Below are 25,751 nucleotides of genomic sequence, written 5' to 3'. Positions count from 1 at the left end.
ACAAATGCCTTCTCCTCACCTCAATGTTTCCACCAACTCTGGCAAGAAGAGGTGGCAATGGTCGATCCCTATCATTACGGTCAACACGACGACGTGATCGACGACCTCCTTCACCTGTTTGATGAAATCATTTCTTTATTAAAACATTTCTAAACATATGAAGGCCAAAATAAAATTGATAAAACTACTTATATTCTTATTCTGGAAAAGAAAACATTTTGAATAAAAGCTATTCAATTCACATCTCAACCTCCAGCAAATTTAATGGTTGCATCTAGTCACTCCAACTTCCATTCCTCAACAATAAAACTACCTATTTACTTCTAAAACTGTACAGCATTTTATATGTGCTAGAGTGCCTTTATGCCTGAGCCATCCTCTGCCCAGGCTCCTATTAGTCTCTAAATTTTTGTTGTCCATGTTTTACAACCGATTCTACAACTTGTTAGGTCGGTCAAGATTCACGGACAGGACAACAAGATTAAACATTCATCCCATATTGTCCTTAACCCTTAAACGGCATCAAACACTACCTACAATTACCTCCCTGTGTTTGAACTGCCAATGTGATTTCGTTTACATTTATTTTGTGACATACAATTTGTCCTGCACCCCACAATGCAGGATAATTAGCCAGGCCGTTTAAAGGTTAATTACATAGGGTCGTAAGTTATCAGAACGACAAAACATACCAGACAGGAATAAAAAAAAAATGAAAATCATGTTAGCACTACAATATAGGACCTTATGAAGACATAATACAACACAACCCCCAATAAGCTAAGGTACAGGATACAAGATCCAGAAATAACAAATGAAAGATGGAAAACATACAAAAAATAAAGGATTAAAAGGGAGTAAAATCCTAAGGAGATCTTAGGAGCTTACGGTACAAATGAAACACTTGTTACAGTCAATGTACCTGGTAAAGATTCAACACTTGGCCATCCACCAGCCAAGAAAATGGAGCTTCCAGAATTTAGTGCTTTAAAGGTATAAATGTAAAATTATTTTATTTCCATTCCACTTACTCTCATTCTTCTCGTCGAACTCATCATCGTTGTCATTATCTGATGGCATGGAGAAGTCAGAATTGTAGTCTGATCCTTGTTCTTGCCATGTCAGGTCCTCTCGGCCATCTGCGGCATCGTTGTAGTTTACCTGATAAACACCACAAAGACAATTATACGAGAAGGTATGTTTAAGAAACTTTGTATCTGGACACTTCCAATAACCTACACTATATAATCAGGCTGTAAAGCAAAAGAAAACTATCTTATTTAGCAACAAAAGTACATACAATCATTTCCATTTGATTTAAAAGAACTTGGCTCAAAATCTAAATATTCCAGAAAATAAAAATCTCAAAAAGGCATTTACATTTATTCTATTTACAGACAAACTTTCCAAACATTATCAGACACATTATCAAACAAAGAATAAATACCTGTTTTCTAACACGTTTGCCTTTTCCAAGAGTGCGCGCCAGGTCCTCCTGCTGTTGCTCAAAGTGGTGCCTCAGGAGACGCTCCCAATACTGAGAGTCTGTGTTATCCGCTTCTTGTTTCAGCACTTCAACATCTTCCATTTCCTCCTGTATCACAAAAACAAAAACTGTAATCACCATTCTTTATTACAGGAACACTTTTCTTTATCGTTATCATTGACATCTTATAATATTAAGTCTTAAAAAAAAAAAGAGGGGGGGCCAATTGCAAGTATGAAAGATGAGCTAGAGAAATGTTAAGAAGTACTTGTATTCAATAAGAGGTAAACCAAATGGGAAATAGTTTTTAACAGACGTGGTAGAAGAAACCATCATTCAGTGCATCAATAGTTAAAATGACTGGCTTTTGCAGCTGAATTTTCCCCAGATAAAAACCACGCAAATTTTTTTTTATCCAAGGCTTGGGCAGATGCAAGTCGCAGAATAGACTCGGCCATTGCTCTGCATAGGAGTGAACCTCACACAACATTGCTATAAACAACCACTTTGTGATTTCTACAGAATTTTATACTGTCCCCAAAAATCCATCTCTGAAAATAACCTTAACAATTTATTCAACAAACAGCTATTGCTCAAAGACTCACCTCTTCTCCTTCCTTGGTAACATAAGAAGCCACTTTGAATGAACTAAGGTACTCATTTGCCCAGTTTTCTTTCTGCTCAATGCCCTCTTTACTACGATCAAGCAGTTCCTCTATGGCTTGGTTATCATAGTGGATGGCTTCATCTTCTTTTCCCAACTCTTCCTTGAAGAGTTCTTCAGTACCAAACCTGTTAAATGATTGATTCAAGCATAATATACTTTATATAAACTTTATATATATATATATATATATATATATATAAATTCTATTACAGAGTAAAAAGGACAGTAATTCTCTAGAATTCATGAAACAAATTATGCTCAGATGTATGTGATTGTATACGATTATATGATGTGAAACGTACCTAAGGATGTCGTCCAGTTCCTGTTTTGAGAAATTTGTAGACTTTGATCCACCCATGCCTGGTCGTACAACCAAGTGAGTTAACATCATTTTCCTCTTGGCAACCTGAGTCACACGTTCTTCCACAGAATTACGTGTCACAAATCGGTAGATCATGACCTGAAATCACATAACCCTCAGTGAAACACATTCCTTTTAAACAAAACTACTGTAATGCCATTTTCTATTGGAATTAATTGTTGTTTGCTCTTAGATTAAAAGTTAATTAGTTTTGATATTTAACTTCACAACCTTACTTTCCCATTTTTTAAAATACAATAACTTGATAAAATACAATTTTATTCCATCTTCGACTAACCTTATTTGCCTGACCGATACGATGAGCGCGAGAGAAAGCCTGGATGTCATTGTGAGGGTTCCAATCAGAATCGTAGATGATAACAGTATCAGCCGTGGCCAAATTAATTCCCAAACCTCCAGCACGAGTAGAAAGCAAGAACATAAACTGTTGAGCACCTGGGGCATTGAATCTGTAAAACACAGAATTATATAGAAAAGGTAAACAGGAAGGTACTAAGAAGAGCCAAAAATAATTAGGCTATGGAAAGCATATAAGCATAAATGTATAAAAATGCTTTAAAGCCTCAAATAAAAGATCAGACACCACTGTTCAACTTTAGCTGCCCTTGAAAGGCTAGAGACTTGCAACCGCAATGAAAATTACAATCATTTGATAAATTTTGTTTCCATTTACCAAGGCTAGAGTGCTGTACTATTATTTTTTCTTCTTGATACTCTAATTACAAACTTTTGCTTTCTCACTGTTAATCTTAGCTCATGACTACTTTTACTTACTACTTAGATGAAAGGGAACAAACTAACTACCTGTCAATAGCTTCCTGGCGCAGTAAGCCCGTAATACCACCATCAATTCTCTCATACTTGTAGCCAAGACCTTCACAGAAATCTTCCAGCACATCTAGCATCTTGGTCATCTGGGAGAATATCAGCACTCTGGAGGCAATCAAGTTTTGAATTAAACACACATCATAATTTGAGGAAAAACACAATTTAATAGCAACACACTAGAAACTTACATTGGAATTAATACACAACCAAAAGAAAAATACAACACAATTCAGAGAAATAAAAGCCCCAATAACCTAGTGTTGAGTGTACTGAAATGCCTCTTTCTGGAAGCACTGCAGTAGCTCCCGGTCTCCTTCCCTCCCTTCCATGTTAGTCACTTCGTTGAAGTGTTTATCTGATCTTGAACCGTTTTGTTGGCTGATGGACTTGACTCCGGGCCACCTGGTGGCGGTATTCGGTACTAACAGGTTCTAGCTAGTTTTGTGTTTTTGTTATTTTGTATTGTTTGGGGAGTTATTTGGCAGTTTAGTGGTTTTTGAGTCATGTGAACCCTACAGTTGTCTGTAAAGTTTGCTAACTTTCTGGATGCTTTCCTGGTAAATTGAAAGAATGTCATTTGCTCCCTGTGCCTCATGTGAAGGCTATGGCTCCCTGAAAGGCCAAATGAACTCTTGCAACTGATAGCTTGGAGCAATCTTGCCAAGACAACTACAGGAAGCCACAGGGGCTCTACCAGAAAGAGGGGCTTTATTACATCAATTGTTTATTTATGAGTATTTGTGTTTTTGTTGTAGACACATCAGGTGTAGACAGAGCCTCAAAATTTCAACAGGAAACAGCTGTTGAAACGTTTGTGATGTGAGTAAAAAACATTATTAGGGGAAATACCAAAACCACTACACAGCACTTACCGATGACCATCTCTCTTGAGCTTCTCCAACATGCTCTCCAATAATATAAACTTCCCACTGGCTTTTACTAAATCTTTCGTAAGATACATTCCATTAGGCATTTTGGGTGCTTCTTCAGCAGCAGCTGGGAACAGGTAAGGATGGTTGCAACACTTCTTCAAATCCATCACAATGTTAAGGAGAGATACCTGAAATGCAAAACAAGTTAACAACTGTAACACAAGATAATACACAAATATTCTTGCTAACAAAATTAGAACAGGGCAACCCAACACAGTTAACTATTATTAACACTGAACTAAATTATCTATCATGTTAAGAGTTTTAATTTATCAATTACATTAAAGATATAATTTCTAGATGAAAGGGCTATGCAGAAATTTAAATACAAGAATATCTTTGCACACAGGTCAGATCATCAATAGATATCTTTGCAACTTTTGTCAAAGCTTTCTGAAGGCAAAATATATATACAGTACCCAGAACACACACACACGTCACCTGGCCATACCTGCTGTCCACCACCCCTTGAGTTTAGAGCCTCAAAGTTGCGAGTAAGGATGTATTTGTAGTATTTCTTTTGCAGAGGTGACAGTTCAACACGAATGATGAACTCTGACTTCGTTGGCATATTCTGTGACAAAGATGATTCATTAATACCAAAGATACATACAAGCAACTCTTTAAAACCAACCTTCACTAAATCCAAATACCAGAGCAGTTTTTGAAATTAAAATCAATGATATGTAAGCAAAAAATCATGAGCTGTACCTTTAACACATCCACTTTTAACCTCCTGAGCATGTGGGGTCCCAGTAAGTCATGGAGCTTCTTAATTTGGTCCTCTTTGGCAATGTCTTCAAATTCATTTTGGAAAGTTGCCAAATCACTAAACTTCTCTGGACAAAGGAAGTTAAGTAGATGGAAAAGTTCTTCCAAATTATTCTGCAGAGGTGTTCCAGTCAACAATAATCGGTAAACAATGTTGTACTGATTCAACACACGGAAAAACTGGAAAAATGAACTCATTGTTAACAAAAAATATGCTCAATGTTTCATTATAATCATAAATATAAAGGTTTTCCTTATATGCCATCCAAAATGAATATATTACAAACACTAGCAGTCTGAAAATAATTAATGTTATTTTTATAATCATCAATTAAGTATTGCTTACTACTAAATATTTTAATGTTCGACACTATAAATGATAAGGTTTTATAACAGAAGACAGTGGTTCAATTGTCAAATGGCCTCAACATTATAGATAATAATCCTAACTGCCATCCTACAAACAACATATGACTAACCTTTGATTGATTACTCTTCAGTCTGTGTGCTTCATCCACAACTAAACATGCCCACTCCAAGGAGCCCAAGCAGGCCTGGTCCATTGAGATCATCTCATACGATGTTAACAACACATTAAACTTTACGTTGTTTGTGCGGATTCGAGTTGCCTTCGAAGCACTTCGAACAGCCCCCTCCTCAAATGACAACTCGTGCTCACGGATCATCGTTCGAGAGTCGCGATCGCCCACGTAGGTTACAACGTAAAAATCGGGAGCCCACATCTCAAATTCACGCTCCCAATTTATAATAGTGGACAAGGGGACAGCCACAAGAAAGGGTCCCTTAGAATGACCTTCCTTGTAAAGTGAATACAGGAATGCAATTGTCTGAATGGTTTTTCCCAGACCCATCTCATCAGCCAAAATGGTGTCTGTTCCTTGACCCCACGAGTATCTGAAATAAATATTTAAAAACTTAGAAAATGTATAGATAACAGTAAGAATAATGATAATCTTTTTGTAAACAAATGAAAAGCTAAAGATGACCCATACATTTTGAATAAACAATAATCAGTTAAAAATACAGTACAGTATTTAACCTTAAAAATATAGACAGCTGCAATAAATTAGCAAATAAAAACATTGAAGGACACCACCAAAAAATAATTTTATAGTGCCATTAGTGCCAAGGAAATTGGAAATGCTCTTAAAGAAACTCAATTTGCTAAATTGTATATTAACTAATAAGGACTACAATATTTCATATAGTTTAACACAGTCCCGAGAAAAAATTAGAAATGATTAATTACTAATATTCTTGAAAAGATCTTGTGTAATCCTTCATGAAATTAAGTAAAACTAATAGTAATTTCTTACCTCAACCAATTGACACCCTCTAACTGATATTCATGGAGAGAGAGTCCAGTGCCATCAATATAATCTGGCTGCTTATCATACTTCTTGTTAAGGTTCGTAATAGGTTTCTCAGGAGGGGGAGTGTAGCGCCGTGGCGACGAAGGTTCCCTGTCTTCGTCACCAAGCTCCCTGGCTCGGGATTTTCCCTTCTTCTTGCCTTTCTTGCTTTTATCTAATAAAAATTAACAACTATCAAGCAAACTCAAAAGTTACAATTTTCCTTTAGAAACTAAACACAATTTTAAGGACAACAATTAAAAATATTTGCATAATACTGAATGAAATTTGATCCCAAAACTATACAAGTCAGCAATATGGTTATGTTGGATTGTATGAGGGAAGTCAAAAAATACATCTCCCTGGACCAATACATCTCATGCAGAGAAACAACATGATAGCTGACTGTATATGTAAATATTTCACCTGTAAGGGCTATATCATATCTTAGATACACAGTGGTCAGAGAAAATTTAGTAGGATAAATTATCGAAATAATTTATTATATTTAAGTATTAATTTAACAAAGGATGCTACACCTAACCCTTCTGCTGCAAGAGTCATACAGAGATGATCGCACCATACATGTACAAATCGGGTTAACGTTTGCTTCCTCGGCTTCCAGTAAACAAACACAATCTCTGAAAAAATTTGTGGGCACCCCACAACAGAGATATGAGCAAAATACTGAGACAACAATGCAATTCCATTTTCAGCGAGCCCTCAAACACACTGATGTGTGATAACCCAAACGAATTCTTCATGAATGGGATTCCAACATCAAATCATGTATCAGATGTCACCCTAACTCCATTTGATTTTGAATCCATAAACAGTATGGTGCACTCTGCACCAGACACCCTATTCCTGGAACTCCCTATATACATCAAGAACTGTAAAAACCACTGTTGCAGGCTCTAAAAGACTTTTTTTTTGAGACGGAGCTTCGATACTGGTGTTATCTCTGACACACACTTGGACACTTAATTCTTGCTCTATTTTGATAACAAATATATTGATGAATGTATCAATTCAAATATGCCTTGCCTTTTTTCAATCTAAAATTGCTCAAGCAACATTTCTATTAATCTAAAGCCTATAAACAATTTTAATGGGTAAAATAAATTTCTCTAAGTATTAATTAAAAAATTTCACATAACTTACTACAAGCATCAGCATTGCAGGCAGCACGCAGATCATGGTAGAACTCGACGGCGGTCTTTAGGCCAACAATTTCTTCATCTTCATCCTCCCACGTAGCCTGGTCGTAGGGCAAGTCTCGCCATTTAACTAGGTATTGAGTTGTACCATCTCGTAATGTACGGTGGTTCAGTACACGATGAATTTTCAACCAGGTAGATTTTATACCAAATTTGAAATATCTGTTGGTAAACAACAAACAATGAGATTATATATATTACAGCCCAAGTAAAAATTAAGTTAAATCTTTAGGAATCAATAATCTCACTTGTGTTAACTATTAATCATTACCACATTTAATACTCTTATGGGTATTACAGACACCATTACTTCGTATATCATTTAAATCGCTCATATACATCAACAATACAGACTCATTACTTTACACTATCTTTTAAAGCTTTCATATGCATTAATAATACTCTAAACTAACCTGCAGTTTTAGATTAGATTTTGCCATTCATTCTGCTAGAAGAAATACTTCATAAGAAAGCATCAACACAATAAACTCCAATTATTTATATCACACACTGTAGTAACAATACCAGACACCAGCAAAATTTACAATGCAACATTACAGTGCTCCTCCTATATGGTCAAAATAGTACAGATTTACTCCAACCCGTCCACACCAACCACTGCAACCCAAGTCTGTCTCCCACCACATTTTAAGCACTGTTAAGATGTCACAACCAGCCATTAATGTCTCGACTTTTCTCTCTTCCAAAACATCAATACAATATACAGTACTTTCTTCCCATATTCAAATCTGGTCTCAACACCAAATATCCTTCTCAGGACTAAGAAAATGTAAAGCAAAACTTAAAACAAAATAAGTAACAAAGATAATGACTATTATGGCTGACTATTAATTACCTCTCTTCCAAAGAGTTTGGATCAGGTTCTTTCTTGTGCCGCCTCTGGGAGCCAAGCTCGTCATCGTCATCTATACCAGGAATAGGAGGCTCGTCGGGGTCAAACTTTTTAAAGTATGATCTTAACATCTGAAAAAGCAATTCTTTCACCTTAACATGGGCAATACATCATAAAAAATATGAAACATTCATCAATGACAAGCAAAATAATTTTAATTTAAATTTTTTAAGTAAAAATCTTTACACAGTAAAAAGAAAATTATATTCAACTGGAACAGCATAGCACATAACCTATTAACTAGAATAAATTATTATTATTTAACTAAAGGAATGTGCAGTGGACCCTCAATTCAGTGAACTATATGGGAGGAAGGAAGGGCAGTGAGGGTGGGGGAGAGATTTCACAGAGGAAAATATTAATTTAAATCTGTCACATGAAGGTAATTTAAAATTTTATCCTGTGAAATGATGGGAAATATTTCCTCAAGTCTGTGAACTGTCTCAACATCCTAAGAAAATCCGCACATCCCCCATTTCAGCTAACCAGAGTTCATCGTAAAGCCGACCTGAAAATTGTGCTTGATACCTACTTGATGTGGTTCTGGGAGTTGTTCTACTCCCCAAGCCTGGCCCGAGGCCAGGCTTGACTTGTGAGAGCTTGGTCAAACAGGCTTGGAGCGGCCCACAGGCTCACATATCCACCACAGCCTGATTGGTTGTGTACCAACCTGAGATTTGCTAACTTGAGATTTCACTATTTTTATAACTTCAACCTGAGGACAAGTGTTTCTTAGAAAGCAAGTAACATTTCTTTAGAACTAACCTGAGGATGATAAACATCCAACATAAGCTCTGAAATCCATGAACAGTGCCAGTAGGACATATCCACCCATTTGACCAAGAATTCCCGTAGCTGCTTTGACTGGTATTTTTCAGCTTTGTCACCGACGATCTCCTTCCAATTTTCTGGAGGCTTGGGTGGATCCACAAATCTAAGACAGACAACAAAATCTATTAATTAAATAGATGGTCAATGCAATTTTAATAGCTGATAAAGGATATTTGAGTGTAATCTACAGAAATTTAATGTCTGCAATAACTTAAATAAGCTTTGCATTGTTAAAGTAATGGCTCAATTCTGAAATACAAACCTCCAGAAAAGAATCTTCTGCACCCGTCCTGGAAGTGGCTCACAAGCACAACGCTGACATGTCCACTCTCCTTCTGGGACTTGGTACAGTGGTGGTGACAAACAGTAAGTGTGATAAGCGTTAACGCATGAATCACAGCAGAGTAGTTCCCCGCCATCCTTTAAGAAACTCCACGCATTAGTAAAATTATATATTTTATTAGAACGACGCTTCTGCTTCACAATTAAAAATAAAATTAAATTAAAATATATATATAATGCCATTCTAAATAGTAAATTTTAATGTATAATTTATTTTCTCATATATTAAGCAACATATAGAATCAATTCAAGTAATTTCAAATGGAACAATGAATGCCGCCAGAAGAAACTGACCTGATGCTTACTGACCTTGCAAACCTTGCAATATTCCATATGTTCATCTTCCTCCTTGACCCCTTCTGCCTCGCACGTGGGGCACGACCACTTGCCCTCTGGAGCCTCCTCCAACTCTGGCTCCAGACACACAAGGTGGTATGCCTTGGGGCAGGTGTCACAAAGGATTATCTCCCCTCCCTGCTGGCATACCTCACAGTAGTCCTGGTTGGGGGGAGACTGGTTAAGTATAAAAAACTATTAGTATTTAAGATCAAGAAAAATCTCTATTTACTATTTTTAAAGCCATAATTCTCCATATAATAAAGAACCTCTTAATTTATTTTTTAACCCCCCAATATGCTACTATGAATATGCACATGTCCACGTATATATACCCCCTCCCAATTTCTTATAGAATGATCAATTTGGATGGAAAATTGGAAATAAACTGCCTATGTACACTGCCCAATTTGGTGCAGTACAAGTTGAACATGTGGTAGCCCAGTACCTAACTTTCAACACCTGACCTGACCTCAGCTATTCACAGAAACCGAGCCAGACAAATCTGTGTTGACCTTGGATGTCTAGACGATCGTTTTAGCACTAATGTATATATTTATTATGTATTTAATATAATAAGAATGAATGTATCTATAACAACACAAGAACTAAGGAAACTCTCAAGGCTTATTGGCCCATGAGGAAGCGCCTATTTATAACATATATAAATAGGAGCTTGAGGTTATTTTGAGATGATTTCGGGGCTTTTTAGTGTCCCCGTGGCCTGGTCCTTAACCAGGCCTCCACCCCCAGGAAGCAGCCCGTGACAGCTGACTAACACCCAGGTACCTATTTACTGCTAGGTAACAGGGGCATAGGGTGAAAGAAACTATGTCCATTGTTTCTCACCGGCGCCCGGGATCGAACCCGGGACCACAGGATCACAAGTCCAGCGTGCTGTCCGCTCGACTGACCGGCTCCAGCTGCTTAGTATAGGCCAATGGGCCCATATATGAAAGAGTTTGGGAGGAAATAAATAGCCGTTGTGTCACATGGGCCAATATGCCTTCTGCAGTTCCATTCAGTTCAGTGATGCTAAGTCAATGATAACATTTTAAAGATTCCATTTACCAGCTTTTCTTGTATGTTTAAATAAAATTATTATTTGTGCCAATATTTACTCCATCCCATTCTTTTCAGTTTCTTTAAAATTACATAACCAATATGTTTCTCTAGCCAAGATGTTTTCTCTAGCCAATCATCAACCCTTCTGCTGTGTAATTATCACAGCAATCCCCATCTACTACTGGACTACTGTACGTCTGGTAACATACTACACATGTAAAGGAAGAAACGTGTATGTTTATCTCTCAGGATGTTTGGTAATGTTTATTGTTTGTGACGTGTCTATATATGTATGAACACATACTGAACGGGGTGAGAATAGCATGAGCTATCTCATCCCTTTGTATTTTTACCTCAAACTTATTTCAATTCAATTTCAACTACTGAGGTTAAAGAAATAATACTGCAAAATTATTAAAAAAACAAAATTGTTGCCATGATTTGAGTGACAGTGCTAAAAGGGGGGTTTGCCCTTGAAAATGACAAACAAAAACACATTATGAAGAAGTTATGTTCAAACTTTTATCAAACTTTAGGTGTGATGCCCCATTGGTACTTCCCATTCAAGGCTTTAGATCATTATTCATAACATTACCAGAGGTCTCTATGCTTATTGTGGGCCAGGCACAACCTTACATCTGTTGAATTGCACCAGTTTTTCCACATTCTAAAATCCAGGCATGGTATTTGCACACATTGCATATATATATATAATCATCCAGCAATAGTATATGCATTGGAAAGGTTAATGATAGCCATAACAAAACAGGTGATGCCTGTCTGTCCTCTAATCCAATTTTGGTCTTAGTATAAAAAATTTTATTTATGCCAGACAACACAAGTTCACTAGTCAGTGTAAGAGGTTTGGATAAAAAAAGTTTTATGCAAAGACCAAGTATTACATTCAGACTGTGCTATCTCATTCTTAAGTGTGTTTTACACACATGCGCGCACACACACACACAGTTCCATTCTTGCATCATGGCACCTCTGAAGCATTATGTACATCATAATGTAACGTGTGAGTGGCTGAAAAATGCCAGGTAGAATTTAATAACATTCAGAGAGGTATTTTATTGTGCAAAAGATAATGGACTTTGGTCTCCAGAATGCATCCATATTTTTAATTATAGTTAACTTTTCTCTTCCTATTATTTTCCTGGAAAAAATCATATACTGTAGACTGCTAATCATATATGTAAACTAATTTATTCAAACAATTAATTATTACATTGATTGGTAAATAAAAAAACTCTTTACTAAGTTTAAGTTCATGCTATACACAAATAGTAACATATTACAATACATTAGTACTATATGCCACATTCTGAAACATTGTTAACAATCAAAATGAACACTAATTTACAATAATTTATGCCAAATTAAAATAAGATGGGACAAGATCACAACCCTCAAAAAGCATTTTCACAAGTACAGGTATAGTAGAGAAATGGAAAGTGCATCACCTAGCCTACATTGCTGAATCTTTTCATTAATTTGAAGAAAATTACTGCATAATACTACAGTACTCCTACTCTTAAATTCATAAAACAATTATTTTAATACAAAAAACTCTTATTTGAATGACAAAACACTCATCCTCAAAAGATTAAAACACCTAAGTGTCAGCAATGTCTCCATATAATTATCTAAGTAAAAATCCATACATCACTTGTCCCTTATTTGCTACTGAGCAATCTTTTGTTGCGCAACATGATTAAGAGTAATTTTATCAAAATAATTAAAAGCAATAAAATTTTAGCATTGACGAAGTATTTATAAACTTGGCAATTTGAGAGAATCCAAACAATGTGGTAAAAAATGGGTAACACTGTTGGTGACCAGGGATATAGAAGTCAAAATTACCAGCAGTGAATTCACCAATATTCCTAAACTACATACTGTACTGACAAAACACACATCCTGGAAACATCATAAACAGCCTCAGCTGCAGGACTTGTCAATACTTACTTGATGGTCTGTTTCATAGCCATCCTCATCCTTGGCCTTTATACGCTTTCTCCTTTTGCTCTTACTTCCAATCTTGGCCTTGGCTTTCTTTTTAGATCCTGTTGCCAATTCGGCTTCATCCTCAGCCTTGTTCATATCTTCAGCTTCGGCAAGCATTTGTTCAAACTCTGCATCGCTGTCCTGACTAGAGTCATCCTCCTGGGGAAAGGAAATACGTATTATGATTAAGTCCTCCTGAATACTCAAGTTGTATAGCCTGGCCATTATAATTATAACCAGGAGTACTCACTTTACATATTCACTAGAAGCAAAGTTATATGCATTTTTGAGTTTTGCAGTGAATTTACCATGTACAGTAATCCAAAATTACGAATTAAAAGTCTTCAAAGAAATTTTAGTGATAAGAGGCAGCAATCACAGACCACAACCCAATAAGATGGGTGCAATTAACCTGACTTTCCTTCAAGTGGGGACAGTTGCCACCTTAAGGGGGTACTTGTCTACAAAAGAATTTGTGCAGAAGAAAAGAAACCTTATCATAAAACCGGACATGCCAAATACTGGAGATCTGGGAAACATACGTTCGTGTGTTCCTGCTGGACCGGCTCATAGTTTTTGTTCAACCCCCTGTCTTGAACCTGCGTGAAATGGGCGCTAAAGGACAAGCAAGTTTTAAAGCAAAGAAGTGATTTTCAGTGCATGGTTTAAGGAGGACCTTGGCACTGAGGAAAAGCAGTATGGGCGCAGTGTATTTACGACTAATCATAGAAATGAAGGATGTCACAAAGGAGGTATTGCAACGTCAATGTTCTCTACAGTGAAATGTCGTTATGTTTATGTAATTATATAATACAGTAAAAAAAATTATAAATTATAAATATAAATGTGTACTGTGGATGATTTAATGAATGGACGAGTAATATTTTTTATGTTTTATTATTTAATATATGTAATCTTTCTTAATTACTCACCTTATCTTCTCTGGGCTGATATGCCTCTCCATCCCACAAATGTAGGAAGCGAGATAGTGACAATATACGTTTTTATGGAAAATTTTAATGGGTTTCGGTCAATCTTTCAGTTTGCCTTCCTTATTAATGGCATTAGCTAACATAATTTCCCTCAGCATGCCTAAATACATTTTTATTATGGTACTGTATTTATCTAAGCTTGATCCATTGCATTTGGTAGTACAGTAATGCCATACAAATTATCTTTCCCCTCATTACATTGTGAATTATCTACATTCAGGTGTGTTAAGGATTGTCCAACATCAATACCTAAACCTCACATTACCTGAGCCTTTCCTTTATTTGACGAGCCTTAATTCTGTACCAAAATTTATGATTAAACTACACGCAACTTATTGTTTGCACGCGCTAAGCATTTTGGAAGTGTGTTAGAAGGTTACTGGATGATAAAGCATTTAATTAAATGCCTGTCTGCAACTACAAACTGCAAATATTAAAGCCAATTTTCTTTCCTGATACAGAAATTTTGTTAGGCTAGAGGAAAATGTGCCTAATAGCTAATATAATGTCTGATAAAGTTCAATCAATTTATCAGTTCAGGAACTAAATAAACAAAATTTGCATATAACTGGAGTAATTAAAAATGTCTGGGAATTCTGGGGGTAAAACCTAATTTCTTCACCTATCATGTAAGCTATAACAAATAATTTGGCTTATAATTATCACTATCGGACTCCTTTCGTCTGAAAATTTGTAATTTCCAAAATACTTGACTATCATGAAGTTTGAATGGCCACACAAGTTCCATTAATTTAGAGGCACTTTAAATACACTAAATAAATCTAGCAAGATAACCTAATGCCAAGCCATCAATGTTCCCAATGTACTGAACAAGTAAATCAAACATAACACACAAAGGAATTGTATGTACAGTATTTTAGTTAAAACACAAACTAAATTACCATCTCAGCTTTTTCTATACAGTAGTTAATCTTTCAAAATAATTTAGAGATGCAAAATCTTGGATTTTGAGGAAGTGTTTACTTTCGTAGTGTCTTATGCTGAGCATTGTGAAAATTTCAACAAAATCAGATGAAACTAAAGATAATGGGATTGAAGCTAATTTCAGACATTTAAGACTTGAATTTTCCCAACCAAAAATCCTCAGCCATATTACTTCTGATATAAATAACTTTGAATATACTTTCTAATGACTATTCAATTAATATGATTGTTTTAAGTGTTCAACAGAGGGGAAAAAAACATTGAAAATCAGTTTGCCAATGTGTTCAAGTAAAACTTAATAGATAAAATCTAGGTTTTCTTGTGTTATAGAACATGCAATAGGTCTATGACAGCCTTTACATTTCATAACTACTTTTACATATTACACAATCTCAATGTTTTATTAATTTTCAATCCCCCTCTTTACTCCAATGCATAAGCATTAAAATTAATGTTTTTAACTTTGTATTATTCCATAAAACACTACAAAACACTTCACATTTAATCCTAGCACTCTCTCGTTCTCCTATACTCGGTACCTCAGTTTCTCGTCCCCTACTCTTGCATTCACGTCGCCAAGCCCTGAACTACCTTCCATAATTATATCTTCCCACAAATCCTAAGAGAAATCCAGAAATCCATTAATTTCATCATTAACATGCAATTTCTAGCTTTATTTCCAACCCTTTCTAAAGCTGACTATACATTATCCTATAATTGTTTTCATAGCTATGCATAACCTCTGGTGTTCATTTCATTAGTTTGTGTGCAAAGCTTAAGATACGGTTTAGATATGTAAATTTATCCTTTGCAATTTGTATTGTAGATAACTCTGAAAAGATTAGAACTCCCTCGAGTATCTCAAGAAGGTAAGTTGTGTTAATTGTGTGAAAGCAAATACCCAAAAGTGATGAAAAATTTGCATGATAGGAGAAACAAGGACTCAATTTAGACTGAGCTAAGTAGTCATTTTAGCATGCACTTATAGTCATTTATTTAATGTTCATTTATCAATAAATTTTGAGCTGCCGCTGTAAAATAATGATGACCTTGTATGAAGTGTACCAACAGTCGGCTATCTTATTTGCCCATGTACGTAGAGTCTGAGATTTAAATTTAAAGCAATATCCATAGTAAATGGGAGTACACTAAGTCAAGAAAAGTTAAACCCAGCAGGATTATATGAAACAAAGAAACTTAAGGAACAAAATATCCTGCTGCATTAATATCAACATTAATAAATTATTGTCATAATTTTGCACATACAAGATTTAATAAAAAGATTTAAATTCACTACAAAATTCAACCAAAATAGTCCATCTCACCAGACTCACCGAGGTGTCCTTCTTCCGCTTTCCTAATTTAATCTTCAAGGTAGGTACTTTGCCACCCTTTTTGGTCTTACTATCTCCAGTAGCAGTGCGTTTACGACCTCGTTTCTTCTTACCTGCACCTTCACTGTCATCATCAAACTCTTCTTCAGCATCGTCATCTACTTTAGACTTTCGGGGACGTCCCCTACCCTTTGGGGTTACCTGCCGGTGTTACATTCAGTCACTTTCAGCTAATCTCCTTCCCTCCATTACTATAGTTTTTTACAATCAAGATAATTCTTCTCAAACAGTAATTTATCACTTTCAAAATTTAAACTTGGAGCGTACCAGTCAATGACTAAAGGTACCATATTTAACAAAATTGATGGTGCAATTAAATTTATAAAATGAAATATTAACACAGTATAATTAAACCATGAAAAATGTAAGCAATTAAAGACAAATTAAGGACAATCTACAAAGCCTGACAAATGACAACATAAAAGGAGAAAGTAATAAATTGCTTAAAATTATATACAATATTTGTATCAAATATTTCATGACAATAAGAATATAAACTCTGGACAAACAAATGAAATAATGGAAAGAATTTACAGATATCTAATAATTTTAAGATATTCATTTCAGTGCTCTATTACAAATTACTTTAGAAAAACCTTAAACATAGCAATTTTAATGATTTTACCTTTTTGTGGCCCTTTTCCTGCATAAATCAAGGTGAAGCCCATGATAATTCTAAGGAAAATGTAACTTAAGAGTTTGTGTGCTATATATAATGTTCCATGTCTAATAATGTACTACTTTCAGTTGAATGGAAACATTATTCCTTTCCATTTTAATTCATTTCTCCCATATATTCCATACCTTAAAATATTTGAAAATAAGAACTTTTTCTTTAAATTGTGCGTACAACTGGCATCTGTCTGAAGACTGCACTCTTATGGGTTAAGGGTCAAAGACCTCAAAACTCCCCAAATACAAAGAGCATGCCTAGCATGCCACTTTTGGTTATCAGAGTCTTTTGTAAATATTTCAAAATGGTATCTGATCAACCTGGTTGCAAGTCATACTTCACACTATGTGCAGCCGCATCTATCGGCCTGTTGACCGGAACAATGACCCAGGAGGCATGATAAGAGACTGCGGGGACAATGAACCAACTTGGGGTAACCTTTGGGTATGATATTATATTAAATACACAACAAATATATAACAATATTTGAATCCCCCTACCTGAACAGGTTCTGGTTCCGGTTCTTCATCTTCAACAACCTCCTCTTCATCTTCATCTTCCTCCTCCTCCTCTTCCTCCTGACCTCGTGCAGTAAATTCTCTCCACTTTGCAGCTACTAACATCATAAGCTTAGACACAGGTACCTGAAGAAATAGTATAATGTTATATTTAGTCATACTTAAATGTTGTCAAATGCTAGGAAAATTTCACCATCACTATTGTCGTGTTACCCACTTTGATCGCGAAGGGAGATCATTACCTCAGGAAATAAAACTGAAAACTTAAAATGCTGTTTTGTAATTGTTGTGTTAAGTAAATCTTAAAGAAAAATACACTAGTCCACTTACATCCAAATTCAACACAAAAAACAATCTGAATTAGACAAACATCTATGATGTAACTCAATGACTTTTAAAGCAGTTGTTCTACATATACAAAAATGGACATCAAGACTTCTAAAGTCAAAAGCTTCTCACCCTGGGATTTTCCTTGGCCAATAAAGGTCGCACATGTTGCTGGAAAAGCTTGTACGTGGTTAAGGTCTGGTAGTCATTTTCAGTGTACTCCAGCTCAACGTCATTGAGGCCAAAGCTTTCACAAACTTCTGCCACTGTTGGCATCTGGTCACCACCACCTACAAGCAAAAATGTTCAAATTCTTAACCTCAACACTTGACCCACGAGAACTTAAACATCATCCCAGATCTCTCAACAATTATGACAGTAAACATCATTAAAGAAATAACCATGCAACTCACTAACCTGACTCTTGTGATGCTGCTGGCACTGGAGTGGCAGGGGGACGCCCCCGACCCTTTCCTCTTCCCCTACCTCTCTGGGTTTCCTCTTGGTAATCAGAGTCAACTCTGGCACCATCCTCATCAAATTCTCCTTCCTAAAAATAAAAATTAAACATTATCATGAATGATATTAATTATATTCATCACATATTTACTAAATACAAAATATTTTATTTAATTTACTCTAGGAATTTTAACCCTTAGGCTGCGATTATCATATATTGACGATCCCTAGGGCGGGCCTAGTCGAGGACCAGGATGTTAAGCCCCAAAACAATCTCGAAGGAACTGCGGTAATCATTAAAAGATGCTTTAAGCAATTATTGTCTGGATTTTATATGTATGATACACTCATACATGTAAAGTTAGTAGCATTCCTAGAACTCAAAGTGAAGAGCATCGACAATACAGCTGGAAATTTATATGTCCCGATTATCCGAGAACTTGGATAATGACGGTTCCATTGAGCACAATACAATACTGTACAGCACTTATTACAATGTGTATGGTAACACTCAAAACTATGTAATGTGTGGCAAAACATTTTGATAGCAAACTACTGGAAATGAATGAAAATTAAAAGCTGGCAAAATACTCACACTTTCACTCTCATCCTTCTTCTTTCGTTTCTTTCGTGCACGTTCACTTCGGGACGACTTTCTCTTCTTGCTTTTCTTTCGTTTACGCTTCCCTCCGCCCCATTCTTCATCCTGCTCCTCTTCATTTGAGTCTCCTGGTTCCTCCTCTCCCTCATCACCATCTCCCTGTTCCTCCTCTTCATCTGAAAACATGCAATTATTTACCCTTAATTAAAACTGCTAAGTGCAAAACATTTCACCACTTCTATGAGATTAAAAAAACATACATTAAAAAAAAACATACATCATATTATATATATATATATATATATATATATATATATATATATATATATATATATATATATATATATATATATATGTATATTTAAAAAATTTAAAATTTATTTTGAAATTTAAAATTTAAATTTTAAAATTTGTTTAAATTTTAAAATATATATTTATATATATTTTAAAAAAATTATATCAAAATCAATTCAAAATGTTTATTCCGGTAATAAACATTATATAAATAAATAAATATTATATATATTTAAAAAATTAAAATTTATTTTGAAATTTAAAATTTAAATTTTAAAATTTGTTTAAATTTTAAAATATATATTTATATATATTTTAAAAAAATTATATCAAAATCAATTCAAAATGTTTATTCCGGTAATAAACATATTATATAAATAAATAAATATATATATTTAAAAATTAAAATTTATTTTGAAATTTAAAATTTAAATTTTAAAATTTGTTTAAATTTTAAAATATATATTTATATATATTTTAAAAAAATTATATCAAAATCAATTCAAAATGTTTATTCCGGTAATAAACATATTATATAAATAAATAAATATATATATTTAAAAATTAAAATTTATTTTGAAATTTAAATTTTAAATTTTTTAAAATTTTAAAATATATATTTATATATATTTAAAAAAATTATATCAAAATTAATTCAAAATGTTTATTCTGGTAATAAACATTAATAAATAAATTATATATATTTATTATATATATATATATATATATATATATATATATATATATATATATATATATATATATATATATATATATATATATATATATATATATATATATATATATATATATATATATATATATGTCGTACCTAGTAGCCAGAACGCACTTGTCAGCCTACTATGCAAGGCCCGATTTGCCTAGCAAGCCAAGTTTTCATGAATTAATTGTTTTTCGACTACCTAACCTACCTAACCTACCCTAACTTTTTCGGCTACCTAACCTAACCTATAAAGATATGTTAGGTTAGGTAGGGTTGGTTAGGTTCGGTCATATATCTACGTTAATTTTAACTCCAATAAAAAAAAATTGACCTCATACATAATGAAATGGGTAGCTTTATCATTTCATAGAAAAAAATTTGAGAAAATATATTAATTCAGGAAAACTTGGCTTATTAGGCAAATCGGGCCTTGCATAGTAGGCTGAGAAGTGCGTTCTGGCTACTAGGTACGACGTATATATATATATATATATATATATATATATATATATATATATATATAATTTATTTATTAATGTTTATTACCAGAATAAACATTTTGAATTTATTTTGATATAATTTTTTTATATATATATAAATATATATTTTAAAACTTTTAAAAATTTAAAATTTAAATTTCAAAATAAATTTTAATTTTTTAAATATATATTTATTTATTTATATAATATGTTTATTACCGGAATAAACATTTTGAATTGATTTTGATATAATTTTTTTAAAATATATATATAAATATATATTTTAAAATTTAAACAAATTTTAAAATTTAAATTTCAAAATAAATTTTAAATTTTTAATATAATATATATATATATATATATATATATATATATATATAATTATATAATATAGGAAGGGAAGGGAGCCCCTGCGGGGGTGCAGGGGGTGAAGGGAGCCCCTCAGGGGGTGCTGGGGGTGAAGGGAGCCCCTCCGGGGGTGAAGGGAGCCCCTCCGGGGGTGAAGGGAGCCCCTCCGGGGGTGCTGGGGGTGAAGGGAGCCCCTCCGGGGGTGCTGGGGGTGAAGGGAGCCCCTCCGGGGGTGCTGGGGGTGAAGGGAGCCCCTCCGGGGGTGCTGGGGGTGAAGGGAGCCCCTCCGGGGGTGCTGGGGGTGAAGGGAGCCCCTCCGGGGGTGCTGGGGGTGAAGGGAGCCCCTCCGGGGGTGCTGGGGGTGAAGGGAGCCCCTCCGGGGGTGCTGGGGGTGAAGGGAGCCCCTCCGGGGGTGCTGGGGGTGAAGGGAGCCCCTCCGGGGGTGCTGGGGGTGAAGGGAGCCCCTCCGGGGGTGCTGGGGGTGAAGGGAGCCCCTCCGGGGGTGCTGGGGGTGAAGGGAGCCCCTCCAGGGGTGCTGGGAGCCCCTCCAGGGGTGCTGGGAGCCCCTCCAGGGGAGCAGGGGGTGAAGGGAGCCCCTCCAGGGGAGCAGGGGGTGAAGGGAGCCCCTCCAGGGGTGCTGGGGGTGAAGGGAGCCCCTCCAGGGGTGCTGGGGGTGAAGGGAGCCCCTCCAGGGGAGCAGGGGGTGAAGGGAGCCCCTCCAGGGGAGCAGGGGGTGAAGGGAGCCCCTCCAGGGCAGCAGGGGGTGAAGGGAGCCCCTCCAGGGGAGCAGGGGGTGAAGGGAGCCCCTCCAGGGGAGCAGGGGGTGAAGGGAGCCCCTCCAGGGGAGCAGGGGGTGAAGGGAGCCCCTCCAGGGGAGCAGGGGGTGAAGGGAGCCCCTCCAGGGGAGCAGGGGGTGAAGGGAGCCCCTCCAGGGGAGCAGGGGGTGAAGGGAGCCCCTCCAGGGGAGCAGGGGGTGAAGGGAGCCCCTCCAGGGGAGCAGGGGGTGAAGGGAGCCCCTCCAGGGGAGCAGGGGGTGAAGGGAGCCCCTCCAGGGGAGCAGGGGGTGAAGGGAGCCCCTCCAGGGGAGCAGGGGGTGAAGGGAGCCCCTCCAGGGGAGCAGGGGGTGAAGGGAGCCCCTCCAGGGGAGCAGGGGGTGAAGGGAGCCCCTCCAGGGGAGCAGGGGGTGAAGGGAGCCCCTCCAGGGGAGCAGGGGGTGAAGGGAGCCCCTCCAGGGGAGCAGGGGGTGAAGGGAGCCCCTCCAGGGGAGCAGGGGGTGAAGGGAGCCCCTCCAGGGGAGCAGGGGGTGAAGGGAGCCCCTCCAGGGGAGCAGGGGGTGAAGGGAGCCCCTCCAGGGGAGCAGGGGGTGAAGGGAGCCCCTCCAGGGGAGCAGGGGGTGAAGGGAGCCCCTCCAGGGGAGCAGGGGGTGAAGGGAGCCCCTCCAGGGGAGCAGGGGGTGAAGGGAGCCCCTCCAGGGGAGCAGGGGGTGAAGGGAGCCCCTCCAGGGGAGCAGGGGGTGAAGGGAGCCCCTCCAGGGGTGCTGGGGGTGAAGGGAGCCCCTCCAGGGTAGCTGGGGGTGAAGGGAGCCCCTCCAGGGTAGCTGGGGGTGAAGGGAGCCCCTCCAGGGGAGCAGGGGGTGAAGGGAGCCCCTCCAGGGGTGCTGGGGGTGAAGGGAGCCCCTCCGGGGGTGCTGGGGGTGAAGGGAGCCCCTCCGGGGGTGCTGGGGGTGAAGGGAGCCCCTCCGGGGGTGCTGGGGGTGAAGGGAGCCCCTCCGGGGGTGCTGGGGGTGAAGGGAGCCCCTCCAGGGGTGCTGGGGGTGAAGGGAGCCCCTCCAGGGGTGCTGGGGGTGAAGGGAGCCCCTCCAGGGGAGCAGGGACACAGGGAACCCCACCAAACGTGGCGCCATAAACGTCGGGGTCGGCGTCAGCGACAACTCCCGCCACACAAACGTTGCCTCCTGCCAAACGTGTTTATTAAGGCGTACAGCGGCCCTCCTCACGCCCTCACCACCCTCATAGCCCCTCAGGGACAACACCTACTACAGGAAACACGGCAGATGTGTGAGGGAGGGAGGCAGGAGGGATCGGCTAATCAGCGACGGTGTGGTAACGTCCCAGACGAAGCTGGTCTTCGTCGCTGACTAGCCGACCCTCTTTTGGGAAATTGCCTGGGCCTAGTTCTACCATAATCTAGCAATTTCGACATGCTGTAGGGCTCGGGTGTGTGTGTGGCGGGCCCCGGGGTGGGCCAGAGGGTGTTGGTGGCCCTGGTGGCCCTGGTGGCCCGCCGCACGTCAACATCAACAGTAATAAGGACCATTTTGGGGTGTCCGGGCGGCCCCACGCCGGCCCATTCAAACACTGCCTTCACCACCACTCTCGCCCCCACACACCACCCACCTTGGTACTCCGCCTCCTCCACGTCTGACGGCATCCTCACGCGCCTCCTCCGCTATATCTAACACAATTGGGAGCGTTTTAACGGCTACTTTCTGTGGAATTATTACAAAAAAACCGCGGGTGTGGGAGCGCGGCGACCTCCACCTCGTCCGATCGCGTCGCAGCTCAATGTTTGTCGGCCATCGGGTTTTTCGGACAAAAGAAAGTCGAGTGCGCATGCGCCGTCTACCTTCCCAAGTGGCATACGACCTTTATATTTCACCTACAATAAATTGGGATATAGAGTCCAAAAACACCCTATTAAAGGTATGAAACACATGGCACCGCACGCCATCCTTCCCTTTATGTCATTCACCTTCAAGGGGAGGTGCTGTCTACACATGGGGCCAGTTGCACACATTAGACGTCAAGTTTATTTTTCAAAATAATTATTTCTGTGTTTGCAATATGTATATTCATGTTGCAGAGGGCTTACGCCTCTTGCTGCCAAAGCTGGAGCAAAGTATAGCGTCCAGGCAAACTGCGTATCGTCTTTAATTAAACAGCAACACTATTCTTGTCCTGCAATGAAACATTTCACTCCTAGTACACTGAACAAAACTCATCTCTTAAAATTAAACAGACAGCACTCAAAATGAATCTACATTGGCCCTTTTTGTCTGAAAAGCAACAGAGGAATTAATTTATTTGTCAGTGCCAGGAGGCCACGAGTCTGACTGCAATGGCCCCCGAGGTTGGGCAGCAGCCACGGTCATCGACTCAGTACATTGAAGGTACTTAACTTCCTTCAGTTTCAGATGATAATATTCATTATCCTTAACATACAAAACAACTATAATTATAAAGGTACATGATTGTGTGTGTGTATATATATATATGCACACGTGAGAATGTTTGCTACGAAAGAAAATTAAACAAGAAATTCCTTAAATTCTTTTGCGTTAATCAACAGATACATCATCAAAAGGATTAACGATTGATTCATTGTATGATAACGATTAAGCCTTCCCCCTAAATGTAGCATGGGCACGTTTATTTAATATACATTTACATCATTTATGTAAAACGATGTAAATGAGCTGTACGCTTTATGGAGCTGGTGGGTGAGTGTAGACCTCTAGGCCTTGCGTTTTTTCTTTGGCTAAGACTTGCTGCGAGTTGACCTCCATGAGGAGGTCTTGTACAGAGTAGGTGTTGTATCTGGGCTGCGGCGGTGAAGCTCCTAGTAAGATTTCCTCCTGTGAGGAGTCCGTAACATCCGTAATTGGTAGTTTTGTCTTTGTCTCGCAGCCTGATGAAGACTCAGGTGTCGTGGATTAGTGGTAGAAGCTTTTTCAGCGTCGTTGGTGGTGCTGTTAGTATTTGTAGACAGCACGTGTGCTAACGTGTCTGCAGAGATAGTGATGGTAGGAGTGTTGGGAGCTCGAGTGGAGGGTGCTGCTGTTTGTGCAGCCTGGATCTTTGGTGGAGCTGGGGTCTGAGATGAGATCGACCTTGTGGAAGTCCCCTGTGTAGTAGTGGAAGTAGTGAGACTTGCGCTAGGGGCTATGATGGGTTCCAGGCCATTGGCAAGGTATAATGAGTTCAGTACACTGACGAATCGGTGGTTGTCTGGTCCGGCAATTATTAAGCCTCTCTGCTAGTCGAATAAGACCAGGGATAATGCCTGCAAGTGATGCAGGGGGCTGCAAAGGAACCTGTGGGGGCCTTGGGTCCCCATTGTGAAGGCTGGGTCGCCTGGTAGGAGGATCCACTATTTGGCTGGAAAGTCTTCTGGTCGGTTAGTGGGGGCTGTCCCACAGGGATCAGTCCTTGAACAGATATTGTTTCTGATATATGTAAATGATCTCCCAGAGGGTATAGAATCGTTCCTCTCATTGTTTGCTGATGATGCAAAAATTATGAGGAAGATTTAGACAGAGGAAGAAAGTATGAGGCTACAAGATGACCTAGACAAACTGAATGAATGGTCGAACAAATGGCTACTAAAGTTCAATTCAAGTAAATGTAAGGTAATGAAACTAGGCAGTAGAAACAGGAGGCCAGACATAGGATACCGAATGGGAGATGAAGTCCTTCATGGAACAGAGAGAAAGATCTAGGAGTTGATATCACACCAAACCTGTCTCCTGAAGCCCACATAAAAAGAATAACATCCGCGGCGTATGCGAGGCTGGCTAACATCAGAACTGCCTTCAGGAACCTGTGTAAGGAATCATTCAGAACCTTGTATACTACATATGTTAGACCAATCCTGGAGTATGCGGCCCCAGCATGGAGCCCGTCCGATACCTTGTCAAGCACAAGACGAAGCTGGAAAAAATTAGAGATATGCCACTAGGCTAGTCCCAGAACTAAGAGGCATGAGTTATGAGGAAAAGCTACGGGAAATGCACCTCACGACACTGTAAGACAGAAGAGTAAGGGGAGACATGATCACGACCT

General features: G+C 38.5%; 1 protein-coding gene across 33 annotated transcripts in view; it reads right to left on the bottom strand.

The window, feature by feature from the left end:
* The window catches only part of Mi-2 (chromodomain-helicase-DNA-binding protein Mi-2 homolog), a 42,593-nt gene extending 19,089 nt beyond the window's left edge, over positions 1–23,504 (bottom strand). For 4 of the 33 annotated variants that reach the window (XR_006775059.2, XR_011224193.1, XM_045770429.2 and 1 more), the window contains exons 1-25: positions 23,307–23,503; positions 19,060–19,241; positions 18,423–18,555; positions 18,138–18,295; positions 17,661–17,804; positions 16,419–16,628; positions 13,699–13,755; positions 13,118–13,315; positions 10,040–10,258; positions 9,666–9,823; positions 9,338–9,506; positions 8,516–8,643; positions 7,604–7,821; positions 6,404–6,614; positions 5,546–5,981; positions 5,007–5,246; positions 4,747–4,869; positions 4,236–4,423; positions 3,340–3,468; positions 2,813–2,984; positions 2,456–2,613; positions 2,092–2,278; positions 1,448–1,594; positions 1,032–1,161; positions 20–114 (exon numbers count right to left, since the gene is read on the bottom strand). Coding sequence is in view for 31 of the 33 variants with exons in the window: in XM_045770429.2 (XP_045626385.2) it covers positions 20–114; positions 1,032–1,161; positions 1,448–1,594; positions 2,092–2,278; positions 2,456–2,613; positions 2,813–2,984; positions 3,340–3,468; positions 4,236–4,423; positions 4,747–4,869; positions 5,007–5,246; positions 5,546–5,981; positions 6,404–6,614; positions 7,604–7,821; positions 8,516–8,643; positions 9,338–9,506; positions 9,666–9,823; positions 10,040–10,258; positions 13,118–13,315; positions 13,699–13,755; positions 16,419–16,628; positions 17,661–17,804; positions 18,138–18,295; positions 18,423–18,555; positions 19,060–19,241; positions 23,307–23,340 (4,224 nt within the window). In the remaining 2 variants the exon portion in view is untranslated. Of the gene's footprint in view, positions 1–19; positions 115–1,031; positions 1,162–1,447; positions 1,595–2,091; positions 2,279–2,455; positions 2,614–2,812; positions 2,985–3,339; positions 3,469–4,235; positions 4,424–4,746; positions 4,870–5,006; positions 5,247–5,545; positions 5,982–6,403; positions 6,615–7,603; positions 7,822–8,515; positions 8,644–9,337; positions 9,507–9,665; positions 9,824–10,039; positions 10,259–13,117; positions 13,316–13,698; positions 13,756–16,418; positions 16,629–17,660; positions 17,805–18,137; positions 18,296–18,422; positions 18,556–19,059; positions 19,242–23,306 lie in introns of all 33 variants that reach the window. The other 29 variants (XM_045770432.2, XM_045770433.2, XM_045770434.2 and 26 more) reach the window with 29 other exon arrangements.
* Between the last annotated feature and the right edge of the window lie 2,247 nt (positions 23,505–25,751).

This window comes from Procambarus clarkii, chromosome 70 (genome assembly GCF_040958095.1).
Source record: "Procambarus clarkii isolate CNS0578487 chromosome 70, FALCON_Pclarkii_2.0, whole genome shotgun sequence".
Classification (NCBI taxonomy): Eukaryota; Metazoa; Arthropoda; class Malacostraca; order Decapoda; family Cambaridae; genus Procambarus; species Procambarus clarkii.
The sequence above is the reverse complement of the archived record's forward strand: the minus strand, read 5'-3'. Positions and strand labels throughout refer to the sequence as shown.